Here is a 14,005-nt window from a genome sequence, read left to right as displayed (position 1 = left end):
GTACCACTTATGTTCAAGAAAACATTTTCTGAATAAAATGTAAACTTCTGAGCAACTAAGAGATGCTGTATTTCAGAAAAAGTCAATTTCCATTAAAATAAATGCTTAACAAATAGAAAACCTTACATAACGACTAGAAAAAGACATGGATTTGTAAATGAACATTAATACTAATTTTAACTAAAGTCAGTTAAAACTGAAATGATTTTCAACTTTAACTATTTTATTTTTACATTTTTATATAAACCACCATATGAAAAGAGGCACCATGAGGCAGTTTTATAGCACAAGCTTACTGGTGTTTGTACTACTATAACCAAGAAAAATGAAATTATTTTTAAAATGCTTTTCGGACAGAAAATTGAATATATTAAAAAGTTGATGAAGGACTGGTGGTAAAGAATGTAAATGTGCTCTTTTATTTAGAAATTCCATAGGGACTTTTTAAAGAAAATCTTAGAATATTGATACTTACATGGTTAGCATATTAAATCAAGTGTAGGTTGAGATTGTTTTTGTGGCTTATGTAAATCTACACAAAGTATGTTACCACTGGCATCTGTTACCACTTTAATACACAGGCTTTGGTGGGCTCAACCCACTATGGGACAAAAGTGCAATATCTCTTTGTTAAGTGGATGTTTCCAAACTTATCAGCCAGTATAGCATCTTGTAGTGCCAGTTAATCACACTACTCTCTAGAATAGTTTGATTTAAATTTCACTCAGAGTAGAAGCCTGAAAAAGAGCAAATCCAACTCTCTAACTTAGAAAAAGGAATTAAGAATGCTTTGCTTTATATAGTTATAACAATAAGTTTGTAATTCAATTGTGTAAAAGACAAATGAAAGTAGCACTTTCTTTCTAAACATGTTTCCTATTATCAAATAATGTATGATAAATGGAAATCCATGCAAACATATTGATGCTAAAGTAAATTAAGCTTAATAAAAAATGCATAATACAAAATAAAAATCAGATTTGCAGACTTGCTGCATGCCACAATTTAGAGATTTTAGTCAAAAGCTTCCCTGAAGTTAGCACACATAAGTTGAATACCAGTGAAGAAAGATTATTTTTGCCATCACCAAAATTCCCATACAAAGCCAAAGATGTTGACTTGAACATAAATTAAGACGTACTAAAATACACATGCTGTTCTGGTGACAAGTAAATTTAGAGTATAAAGCACTCTTGCAAGACATGATATTTATCCTAGAAATGTTTTATAGAGTCTGGAAAAACTAAATGAGACAATGGTTACATCAGAATATGATTTGCTGACCAGCAATAATTGGTATTCAAGAGAAAAAACAGCTCAGGAAGGAAAAATTGCAAAATACAAAGAGCACTCATATGACAACATGAGAAGAAAAACTTTTATGTCTAGATAATGACCATTAAACTACTAGAATCAACAAAAAAGAAAAATTAAACAGTACTCAAAAATCAATCCAAACTATTACTCTGATATCGAATTTTTATTTTTAGTCTTTCTCTGGGCATGTCTAAAAATCTGTCATTACAATATTATACACTTTTCACCTCCCTATGATGGCAGCAACATACCACTCCATGCAAAACTATATTGTGTGCTTAGGTAACCACTGGGAGATAAAATCTTATGTGTTAATTGTATGACCATTCCTCATTAGGCCTGCTAAAGGTCCAGTTTTCAACCTAAAGGAATCCTAGGTAGGTAGGCTGAACTTCAGAAACCACTATTTACTCACCAAGAGAGCTACTGAATCCAGTATCCACTTTAGTAGACAGCACAAGTAGCTGCATGATTCAGAGGTACAAAATGGTCATGTCCCAGAGTAAAGGCAAACTTAAGGACAATGGAAATCTGCAGTTAAATAGCGGATCTTGCTCTTACTGTGCAAATCAGAGGAAGTTATCTAACCTAAATTTTAGTTTTCCCACCTGCAAAATGGGAGCAATAATATCTACTTTACAATATTAAAGACTAAATGAGATATCATAAGGCACCTGGCATGAGTGCTATGTGCTCCAAGTCCTGGTTTTAAACATTGACAAAAGAATACTCAAGTATTATACCGTTTCTATGTTTAAAAAGAGAAGAAAGAAGATATGATGTAGGGATAGACATAACGGATCCCAATATTCACCTGTTGTAAGCAGGTAAAGTGCTAAGACGGGAGGGAAGGGCCATAAATTCCCATAACTTAAAGGCCTTAAACTCTGAGAAAAAAATTTAGCTGCACCCATTAACACATCATATAGTTTAACTCAACTCAATGTTAGAGGATTCCAAGAAAACAGACTTCTTCCCACATTCACTGAATAATAATCTAAAACATGTTCATACCATGTTTTAGGCAATGGTGAAACCAAAGAGTTCTTAAAACTAAAATAAACCATTGTTTTCATATATAAATTTGGTGGCAAAATCAGTCCTGAACTTCAACTAGCTAGAAGCTCTACAGTCTTCATTATTGCATTGAGTACAAACATTTATGCATAAGTTTCATTTTGTGGTAAGATTCCCAATGATGTGATATATATGACATACTACAGCAGCTTCTGAAGTACAAAGTATTCCAAACTCTAAAACACATGTAGCCCAAGGGTTTCAGACAAGCAAATCTGAACAATCTCTACTTAAGGGGAAAAATAAGGTCAAATAGATACATAATGAAAGAGGTAAATTGCCTAAGGCATAGACTTGCAGTTAAGGATTTTCTGTCCTTCTCAAGTCAGTATTAACTTTAGAACCTTTGATTGTCCTACAATATGGAAACAATAAAATTAATTACATCACTGATTTCTTGAAGAGATAAAGAGATAATATACATAAAATGCTTCAAACAATGCCCAGCACTATGTCCAATAAATGCAATATAATAGGAAAATAATTTGAACATTTAGTAGTGTGACGGTTTATCTTATATGTCATATGTCATGTTTATCTTATATGTCTTGACTGGGTTAAGTTATGCCCAAACAGCTGGTAAAACATTATTTCTGGGTGTGTCTATGAGGGTGTTTCCAGAGGAGACAAGCAATTGAATACCTTCCCCTCACCAATGGGTGCAGGCATCATCTGATCCATTGCGGGCCTGAATAGAACAAAGCAGAGAAGGGCGAAGGTTCTCTCTTCTGGAACTGGGACTTCCTGGCATCAGACATTGGCGCCCCTGGTACTTAGGCTCAGAGTGGGACTTAATATCACTGACTCCCCTTGGTTCTCAGACCTTTGCATTTGGACTGAAACGGCACCACCAGCTTTCCTGGGCCTCCAGCTTGCAGACAGCAGATCATGGGACTCACCCTCCATAATCATGTGAGCCAATTCCTCATAATAAATCTTTCCATGTATCTCTATCTAGGTGGTTCTGTTTCTTTGGAAAACCCTGATTAATACACTAAGAACAGACAAACAGGTAAATATAATATTAAGGTACTATATACCATATTACATTTTGGAATTTATTTTTTTAAAATCCAAGTTTTCTTTTTCCTATGCCCAGAGAGATATTTCTACCATCAGAGATAGTACTCAGTACAAGTCATGAAGGGAAGGGGTAATCTCAGGTGAACAAACAAGCATTTGGAGCTGGTAGAGCATAATTAGACTTCAAGCTCTTAATGCAATAAAAATACTATTTGGAAAGAAATGACTTACAAAAGACTGAGGAGCAGCCCAGAGGAATGCTTCTGGAATTTAACCTATAAGCTACCCAGCCAGAGTTCTTATTAAAATACAGATTCTGATTGAATAGGGTGAGACAAAGATTCTACTTTCAAGTACTCAGGTAATGGCAATGCTGCTGGTCTAAAGGCACACACACAGAGTAGGAAGGCCACAGAGCAGTGGTGACAGCAGTGTACCAGCAACAGCAGAATCTCCTGGGAAATCAGGAGAAATACAAATCCTATAGGATAAGGAAACTTGTGGAGCTTATTGATCTAAATCAGCTGTTTACACCAGACTAGTCAGATTATTTTCCTTAAGAATGAAAGAACAGTTTTTCAATACATTAAAAATAAATGTAGCATACTAGAACCTATTAGATAGGTTAATAGAAGAATAACAATTTCTTATAAGAATAACAATTTCTCTGCAAACAATTTCTAAAGTCATGGTCCCTGCAATTACACTTAACATGTAGCCTTTACACTGCAAGAAGCCTGCTCTGATAATATATATGCAAAGTATTCCAATTCAGTTGGACCACTTGCAACTTGGTCACAAAACAGATCATTTCCATTTTTCCTAGGTAATACGGGAAAATACTTGGTAAAGAAACCAACCTGAGTTTTATATTTCCTTGTGTTAAGAAAGTAATCAACCACACCATGGTTTAGCCAAACTTCTCCAGAGTATAGATTACGCATTGCTTGGTTGATATTTAAACATAGGTCAACATTTTGATGTATGCATTTGTTTATATACACAGATGCATAAATACCTTAATGGTCTGAAACAAAATATGCATGAAGGACCCTTTACTTCAAGGTAAACTGCAAATATAGTGTCTTTATCAAATAAAAGATTTCAATTTTCTGAATGTGAAGCCAATTGATTATAAAATAGGTTTTCCCAACACTTTAAAATATATTGATGCATTCAAAATTTAGATTCCGTACCTTTTTCTACTTCAATAAAAGTTTGAATTTAGAAGTTTACCTCTCATTCAAAACCTAAGCACACAGTTCTATCCAAAATCTATTTTCAAAGAAATCAGTTACTAAAATATTGTAAAGCACTATACTTGATTAGAGTGAACACCTCCAATCTTGGTAGGCCTATATACTTAAAAACACTGGTCCTCCATCAGGGGCAATTTTGTCTCCTAGAGGACATTTGGCAATATCAGAAGACATCTTTGATTGTCTCAACTGGGGAGAGGGTAAAGAGGAATGGGTGTTTCTGGTATCTGTTGAGTGGAGGTCAGATATGCGGCTAAACAACCAGAAAATACAGAAAACAGTGCCCAGGGCATAGAATTATCTGGTCTAAAATGCCAATATGAATGTCCCTTGTTCATCTTAATTACATTCCTAGCACGGTGTTAAGCACAATAACACTCGATTATTAAATAAAACTACCTTGTCCAGCTAGGATCTTAGAGATATAAAAGTTAGAGATATAAAAGTGAGTTATCACACATGTGATATCCAAAATTACAGAACAGAATTGTAGTCATTGTCAGAACCAAAAAGAAATGAAAAAATCCTCCCATCCAGTCAAATTTCTCTAATTTGGGAAGACAATGTTTCTCATATGGGAGACGCTATCTAATGTACTGATAACGACAGTGTTAAGAAGAGGCAGTTTTCTTAACAGTAAAAATTAGATAAGACCTTTACAAATTTATTAAAATATCAGTTTTCACTGTTTCCTTTCAAATAGTACCAATGTCCCATACTCTTCCTCAAGTTAATAAAGTATTTCCTCCATAAAAATTAAGACCAAGGTTATATCATAATAAGTGATATTTCACAAGCAGCAAACAAAATAAAATGTAATTGTTTTCAAAATACAAATCAGAGATCTTGTTGGCCTACAGGCATTTATACTTCTGAGATTGCTGGGATTTAAACTGTCATGAGAAATTCTGAACTGGCTTACATTTTTGAAACACAGGAACTGACAGCCACAAGGCCAAACATACCCTTAATAATCGATTCAGCCGCATACAGATCTCGTTTGTAGGTCACCTAAAGGACAGATAAACCTCATTAGACTTAACAGAGCAGGAAGGAATGTGAAAGCAATAAAATAATGCCCCCAAGGAAATTCCTAATTTTGAAGAAACTATAAACACATAATACTGACAATTTCTGAATTAGAATTGCATCAGCAAATTCCCATTAAAAAAACTATTCCTACAAATCATTGAAGATTTGTTTTTAAATCTTTGAATAAATTGTTATGTGTCAGTGGTTACTGAAACCTTAATATAACTTAAGGATTATAAGCAAAGAAAATGTGGTAGTGGTCAAATAAAAGCATTAATATTACTATTTAATAATAAGTTTTATATTAGAAGGAAGGAAAAGATGGAGGGAAGAAATCTCTGTACAACAATCACCAAGTTGCCTTCTCAGTTGAAATGAGATAATTCTCAAAGATGAATTCACATTAAGAGGGACTGCCTTCTGAATTGAGTATTATCTGTATCTATCCACATAAGATTTGCCTTGTAAGATTTTATTAAAACACGGCTCCAATAGAAAGCGTACAGGGCACCAATGTGTGCCTAAGAACAATGATGACCTTTCCTTAAAAACACACAGCCTCCTTGTAATCGTAATCTGCTCCTTGTAATCTGCTCCTTGCCATGGTATGTGTCTGTGTATGGCAGATACTTCCCAGACCCCATCCAGTGAGCTCAAGTACAGAACATGTAAGTGCATTGCAGAATTAGTTCTCCTATATCACAGAGCTGAAAGATGGGGTGACTAACAAAATAGCTTATCAATAAGTACTTATAAGGTAATAGAACCTACATTCAAGCACCCAGATGACTATGATACAGATGGTCTAAAAATTCATTTTGAGAAATGCTCACCATATTAATACCTTACCACACCTATAAAATTGAACTTTTTTCCTCTAGATTATCTCATTACTGGATTTCTACAGAAACTTTGTTCAGCACAAGTGGGCTGAACATAGTGCACTTCTATGAAAAATAGATTCCTCTGCTATACCATTATCCTGGCAGGTAAATCCTGTACCAAAGCTACACCTTACTATCCAGAATTAAAGTGGCAGGTAACTTGGTAACACAGACAGAAAGGTGCTCAAGCAACTCAATCTAATGAAATCAAAAGTCAAACACTATATAATCTATACAACAAGCACATGGCAACCAAAACTAGTGATTCCCAGTACTATACCTACTATAGTTACTGATAATAATATGCATTTCTACTATCTGGAGAAAAAGTGATTAAAAAACAGACATTTAAAGGTTCATGTGATGCATTTTATCACATAAAAGATACTGATCTCATTCATTCATTAAAACAAATATTGAATAAGTACTATATTCTATGCCCTGTTTTAAGTGCTGAGAATAATGAAAGGAGTGAATAAAAATCCTTAACATATAGAGACTACATTAGTTGAGAATTTTATTTTTATAAAAGTAAAATTAATTTTTAATTCTTTTCTTGAAAATACCCAATTAACTAGATATCTGAAATCAGGCCTTATTAATATTTGCAATGTAAATGAAAATGTTTTTCTTATAACAATTGTCTGCTGTGGAGGGTAAACTCAGAAGAGAAACCAAGGGGAAGATGACTAATTATCATAATTCATTTTCTACTCCCTCCTATTTCAAGGGATAAATGCATTTTAAGTTAAAATAATTATGAAAGTACCTTTTTTCATATAATTCATGATGGATTTATGAATTTATAGAAAAATTATTCCAAATACTAAAATGACGTTTCTAGAATACCTATAAGACTTAATTTTCACATTGTACTCAGTTTTATGAATAAAATACATTTTTATGATAAAAAACCCAAAGGTTTTTTTCTCCTCTTATATTAAATACTTAACTGAATAACAAGAAAGACTCAAATTTATGATCTCCTTTTCCCTATAAGCTGTGTATACCTACTATACACAGTTTAAGGCTTTTTTGATTTTTAACATCTTCTACATACCTCAACTATACTTCTCAAATACTGATTTAATAAAAATAAACTACTGAAAATATTTCTTACAAACTTTTAAAGTATCTTCTTAAGAATAGCCTTTTTCCCCTAAATAAAACAACTAACTACTTCAAAGGGAATATTACTGGAAAATGTTGTAATTGTGAATTGATGAGTTATTCAATTTTTCCATTTAACTTTTACAGTAATATGGGTTGTTCTTTCCTTTTTTTAATTGGGAAAAATACCCTAAACAATCAGTTTTGAAGTGATTTTGTTCTGTCAGCATGATCTGTAGTCTTTCTTTGACCTTGCACAATACTCTATTGTGGAAAATAATTACTTTAAAAAAGAAAATCAATCCTATAGTGATAGAAGCAAATGTCTAATTGACTTGTTTTCAAACTGTGCTCACTACAGCCTCAGGGGCCACCTGAAAAACAGTAAAGGTGTTTGTGCAGGTGAAACTCTAACTCAACATCTGATACCTAGTTCAGCTCAATTTTTGTCCATGTTGTTCAATTGAGCTTCTATGCAATATTTCATCTGAGTAACGTGTTTAGCTAAAAAAAAAAAAAAAATTCAATAGAAGAAAAACCTGAAGCTCAGCGCTACAGACATAATTGTCTTCTCAAGTCCTAGGCCAGATTTCTCTGAGCTACTTCAAGATATACTCTGACAGAGACTAGCACACCTATATTTTGTTTCTCTTTGTGTGCTGAGTGAGACACAAAACAGTAAAACAGTCCTTTTACTGAGAACAGAGCCAATCCCAGTTGGCCACCAGCTTATATGAGACTACACTTAATGTTCTCTCACTTTTCCCCTCACAAGATAATATGTAACTCCAATAATTAGAAAAAGCCAGAAAAGCTTACATTTTAAAGATATACAATGTTACTATATAGATCTTTGGAATGTTTTCCATTTCATTATGTACATCTAGAAAATATTTTCTTGAGATTGGATAACTGTATGAAAACCTCTCAAAAGAAACAATGTCACCACATTGTACTTTTGAGGTTACAAAACTAAATAAAGACTATTTTGTTTCTTTTGTTTTTAAACAAAGATGCTAAAATACTTGAATCTAAAAAATGTAGTCCTCATGAAAAGGAATCCTCAAAAGTCATCTAATCCAATAGTAGCAACGATACAAACATTTCAGAAACTCCTTCTGAATTATTCAGACAATAGAATACAGTTGTTGAATTTCTTCAATAATTGACTATAAATCTTTTATGCCTTGAAGATGGTTTGGACATTTAGAAATAAGTCTATTCAAATTAAGTCTATATAGTGTAGTAAGTGACCAAGCTATATAATTAAAAATATATTGAACCAAAGATATGGTACAACTATGAATTAGAGGGATTAAAGTTCTTATGTAGACTAGACGAAATCTCATCAAAATAAGAGCGTTTACCGAGGCCTGCCGAGGCACAGCTACCGAAGGGAAGCATGAGGGTCATTGCTGGAAGCCAGTCCTTTACTCTTCAGTGTCGGGCTTTCTTATGGAAGAGGGTGGGAGTGCTGTGGTCCTTCTAAGATGACGTTCTCTATCTTCATGGTGATTTGAAGAAAACTGATGTTTTCTCCAGATCCCAGAGGAGCTAGCACAAGAAGGCTGGCATCAACCCTGAATGTTTACTGTTTGTATTTACTTTTACTAAAATTTGTATGTAAAATATAAAATAATAGTCCTCCTGGAATTTCTGGTGGCAAGTGAAATAATACTAAGTGCAGTCACCAGAAATTTCACTGTGGAGTGAGCTCCTTGACTTCTGAGGAGTAGGAGAAGGTATCCTGTTTCATATTTCAGAATCCTTCCTTGCCTAACTGTTTTATAGTGGTGAAGTGCCTCTCGATTATGTCCAAATGTGTCTTTCACTGTGTCAGGTTTCTGAATACGTTCTGAATAAGGGTACTTGGCCCTGCCACCTGGGTCCAGTACCAGTCTTAGCATAACTGTACTAAAACTTTCCTTAGATTCATTTTTTTTAGTAGCAACATCTTTAGAATTACTGTATATATAAAACATAATTCTATTGTGTGATTTAACCAGCAATTAAAATACTCTCTCTAGTCATGCAAAATAAGATCACAAAATTTAAGTAAAAGCCTGTACTAAAGCCAAATCAAACAATATTAGCAAAAGGGGCTAAGTAATCAGCTCAGAAAATATAAAAAAGATTGAAAGTAGACAAAAGACCAAAAATAGAAAATAGGGAGCCTGAAAACAGCTGCAATATTTGCACTCAAAATAGTTTCACCTTGCTTAAAAGAAAAAATATGATACCAACAGAAAAAAAATCTTATAATGACTACCTATAAGATATTTTGCCCAATCTACTGCATTGTAGGCCTTTTATTAGAGTCCAAGGTCCCTTTGTGGCACATGATTCAAACTTCATTCATAAGAGTAAGGCTCTCTGCTTCCGCCCCAGTTTGATCCTGATCCCTCTAGGCCTGAAAGAGTATGTCACCCCTCGGCATGTGTTTCTCGGGGCTGCTGTGACAAAGCACCACACACTAGGGATCTAAAAGAACACAAAGTTATTCTTTCTCAGTTCTGGAAGCTAGAAGTTAGAGGTCAAGTTGTGGGCAGGACCGTGTTCCCTCTGAAGGTTTTGGGGAAGAATCCTTCCCAGTCTCTTTCTAGCTTCTGGTGATTGCAAGCAATCTTTGGCATTCCTTGACTTGTAGATGCATCCCTGCAATCTCTGCTCCATCAGCCAGCACATGGCATTTTCCCTGCATTCAGGTCTCTTCTCCTATTCTTACACCAACATCAGTCATGTGGATTTAGGGCCTACCCTACTCCATATTATGACCTCATCTTGTTTCCAAATAAGGTCACATTCACAAGTGCCAGAGTTTAGGACTCCAATACACATTTTAGGGGACAGTTCAAACCATAACAGCATGTGTGAAGTGATTCACTAGTGGAACCAAGAGAAGCACCCTGGAAAGGCCAGTCATGTCAGAGTACATTGACATTTGTTGTACACAAAAGGGAAACAGAGAGCCGAGATGGACCTGAGGACTAACACTCTCTTACTGGAGAAAACAGTGAAATACCAGCATTTAACAAAAGAAAAAAAGAAACCTACAAATGAAATTTGTGAAGATGGTGAAACAGAAAATTCGAAGAGTTACGTACTGCTTCCCTTTCCATCCATAGAATTCAGAGTGCTTTACAAGCTTGATGCTTGCTCATAACACCCACAAGAGGTAAGTAATCACACCCCCAAAGATGTCAAAGTGAGGCCAGAGAGCAATGACATGTTAATAGCAACAAAATGCCTCAGTTTCCACTTTTTTACTTGGCCTTCAAAATTAAGTCTACCAGACAGTCGAAAGGGATTCTACAGAGATATGAGTTCGGGTCTTTAACAATATCCCTAATTGGTAATTGCCAAAACAATCATAATTAATATTTATACAGCAATAAGCCATATATAGAAAAGAATAATCCAAATAAAATGTTTACCTGCTCAGTTGAAGACATTTAGATATCCTTAAATGAGCAATAACACTGCAGGAGTTTTATCCACCAAGCAATAATCCAAGCCTGTCAATATTTTGGAATCTTGGAATTTAATAGTTTAATTATGTCTGCGACAACCTTAGCATACAGCAAGGCCCATCATGTTACTGTGTAAAATACGTAATCAAATTATAGGGCTTTCAGTTTTCAAATCAATGAGGAACTATGCACATGGACTCATAATCTCAGAGTTAGAATGAATCTTTACTATCTCAGTTGTTGGAAGATGTTTAATAAATATTTCCAAAGAACACAAGCAATATTTCAAAAGCAGCAACACTTATTTCAAAATTATGAAATAATCCAAATTCTATTTCAGAAAACATTGTTCAATCCAACTCATCTCTACTTTATGAAACAAAGGGGAGTCATACTCTAAAATATCTCTGGCCTCAAAAAGAAGCTGCAGTATGACAATGCTACGACCTTGTTTGCAACTATCACTGCATTCCTTCCAAAAGAAATGAATTTGCCATTAGAAAAGTTGGGCCTTGCCACAAAAGAGAGTCCAGTTCTTCACTGGAGGTCAGGGGAAGAAGGTAGGTCCAGCTACTACTCCACCGTGTCAGAACTGTGGCAGATACCCTTTCAACACACATAAGTTGGAGCAACCACCCCAGGGCCTGGAAGGAAATGTTAATATTGCAGGCAGAGTTGTAGCTTTAACCCCATTGAGTGAACAGAATAAAAGGTTATCCACAGAGAGTAAGAATAGAGGGAAAAAGTGAATAAAACAATCTTATGGACTATAAAATGGAATTTCCTTGAATTATCTCAAAGCGAATTTTCTTGAAGCCAAGCAATATAAATGGTACATTTTGATGGCTCCATAAACCCAGTGAATCTCCTTTAACTCCCGTTGTGTTCTATCATTTTTAAATGCGCTCACACGCACACACAGGGACCAGCACAGAGAAGAGCCCTAGCAAAGTATCATCCGTCTTACCTTCCAGAGGTCAGGTGATCCTTCTACAAGTTTGGCTTTAGTGTGACAGTATTTTAGAGCCAATTGCAAACACTCAGTTCCAAATTCCAAGTCATAGTCACTACACTGGTATAGGGGGGAAAAAAAAAAAAGAAACAGAAAGTTAAACTAAAATACAATTTTAAATAAAACTAAGCCTTTTATTTCATAATCAATTGCAAACAGACGAGAAGAGCCTAGAGAACTCACACTAATCAGCTATAGATTAAGTTATAGAATAATCCCTCCATGCCCTAAAAGCATAACAAAATGAATAGTAAATAGGAATATTATAACCTTAAGAGTTTTGAGCTTCCTCAGTAGTTTCAGATGTCAAATAGATATAATACTTTGTTTCCTTTGCTCATAAGTTACCTTTCCAAACATGTTTATAAAAAAGCCTAAAAGGACAGCTGAAGACTACTGTATCAGAACTGTCAATAAATATATACCTATAAAATACAAACCCTGTATCTTTTATTTGTATCAAGACACCTGCGGGTCACAGTTCTCTTTGATTTTAATATTTAAAACATCAGTAAATCCTCTTTAAATGATTTATATTTTGTTTGTAAACATGGAAATAGTTCAGTTTTTCATTGCAAGAAAAAGTGTGAAGGTCTTTCAGAGATTTAGTAAAACATAGATAATATATTTTAGCATTGACAGCTGAACCATCAAAATAACCAAGCAGTAATATAATTCAGTTGAATAATATTCACAGAGTGTCTATCTTTTCTCTGAGCTCTGTATTAAGTACCAGCTATATAAAGTAAATTATACATGTTATGTGAATGTAATCGATGCAGCAACAGAAGGATGTCCAAAGGTATACTTCATCCTATGCGAGAACATCAGGAAAAACATATCAGAGGAAATTGGTCTCTGATCTCTATCTTAAAACCTAAATAAGACTGGAAGAGGGAGATTATCTTCAAGGCAAAAGGTGCCATGCAAAGTTACAAAGATTTGAGGCATTTGGTAGATTTGCATTTTAGAAAGAGCATTTCCATGTAAAGACTGAATATGGCATCTAAAGCTGTTTTATTGTAGTGAAGGTTACAAAATTCTAACTGTAATGGTTTGTAGAATTAATGAAGAAAATATAACCAAACATAGATAGAGCTCTTATCAAAAGAGTCCCAGTTAACATCTATTTTGATGAACTACATATTTCCTAGCTATTTTCATTTTTAGCAGAGTATTATCAATAGTAGTTACATTCAATACCTTGAGATGAGCCTTGGCAAACCTTCCTTCACTTTGTATTCCCAGTATCTACACAGTATTATCTATTAGTATGTGAGATGAATGTATAGAGTTCTCTTTAATACATGGTTAAATCCCACAGATGACTAACAATAACCTTGACTCTTTTCCTGACTCATTCCAGAGGCAAACTAGCAAACATATTGACATTTTGGATAACTTTAAAAGTGCTCAGAGAAGTACATATTGAGAAGAGTCCACAGGAACAGTTATTAATACTTCTTCCCACCTCAGGTGGTCATGTGAAACATAATTGATGCTATGCTCACACGGTCATGAAGTGTACTAGCCAAGAGTGCAACAGCCTACAAATTGCATTAAGGCTGTGCGATACCAGTCACTAGCAACAAAGGGAAACAGACAACCCACAGGTCAAGTATGTGTGAAATACACACAGGAAATGGAGGCTGAGCAATCTTAGCAGAGAGACTAGCCTGAACTTGTCATTCATTATATAGACTAATATTACAACTATTTATGAGAGTGTTTATAATTTTTTGCAGTGAAATCTTTTAGCAGCAAGTTCAAAAAATATATGCTTAATAAAAAACTAAAGTCTAAATTTGTTTATCAAGAACA

At 34.5% G+C, this 14,005-nt stretch overlaps 1 protein-coding gene across 1 annotated transcript in view; it reads right to left on the bottom strand.

Moving 5' to 3' along the window:
- CRPPA (CDP-L-ribitol pyrophosphorylase A) overlaps positions 1-14,005 on the bottom strand; it is a 255,187-nt gene that overhangs the window by 159,503 nt on the left and 81,679 nt on the right. The window contains exons 4-5 of the mRNA XM_020289845.2: positions 12,140-12,244; positions 5,642-5,687 (exon numbers count right to left, since the gene is read on the bottom strand). Coding sequence (XP_020145434.2) covers positions 5,642-5,687; positions 12,140-12,244 — 151 coding nt within the window. The remainder of the gene's footprint in view (positions 1-5,641; positions 5,688-12,139; positions 12,245-14,005) is intronic.

Source organism: Microcebus murinus, chromosome 9 (assembly GCF_040939455.1).
Source record: "Microcebus murinus isolate Inina chromosome 9, M.murinus_Inina_mat1.0, whole genome shotgun sequence".
NCBI classification, from domain to species: Eukaryota; Metazoa; Chordata; class Mammalia; order Primates; family Cheirogaleidae; genus Microcebus; species Microcebus murinus.
Note: the sequence above shows the minus strand (reverse complement) of the source record. Positions and strands in the feature narration are given on the sequence as shown.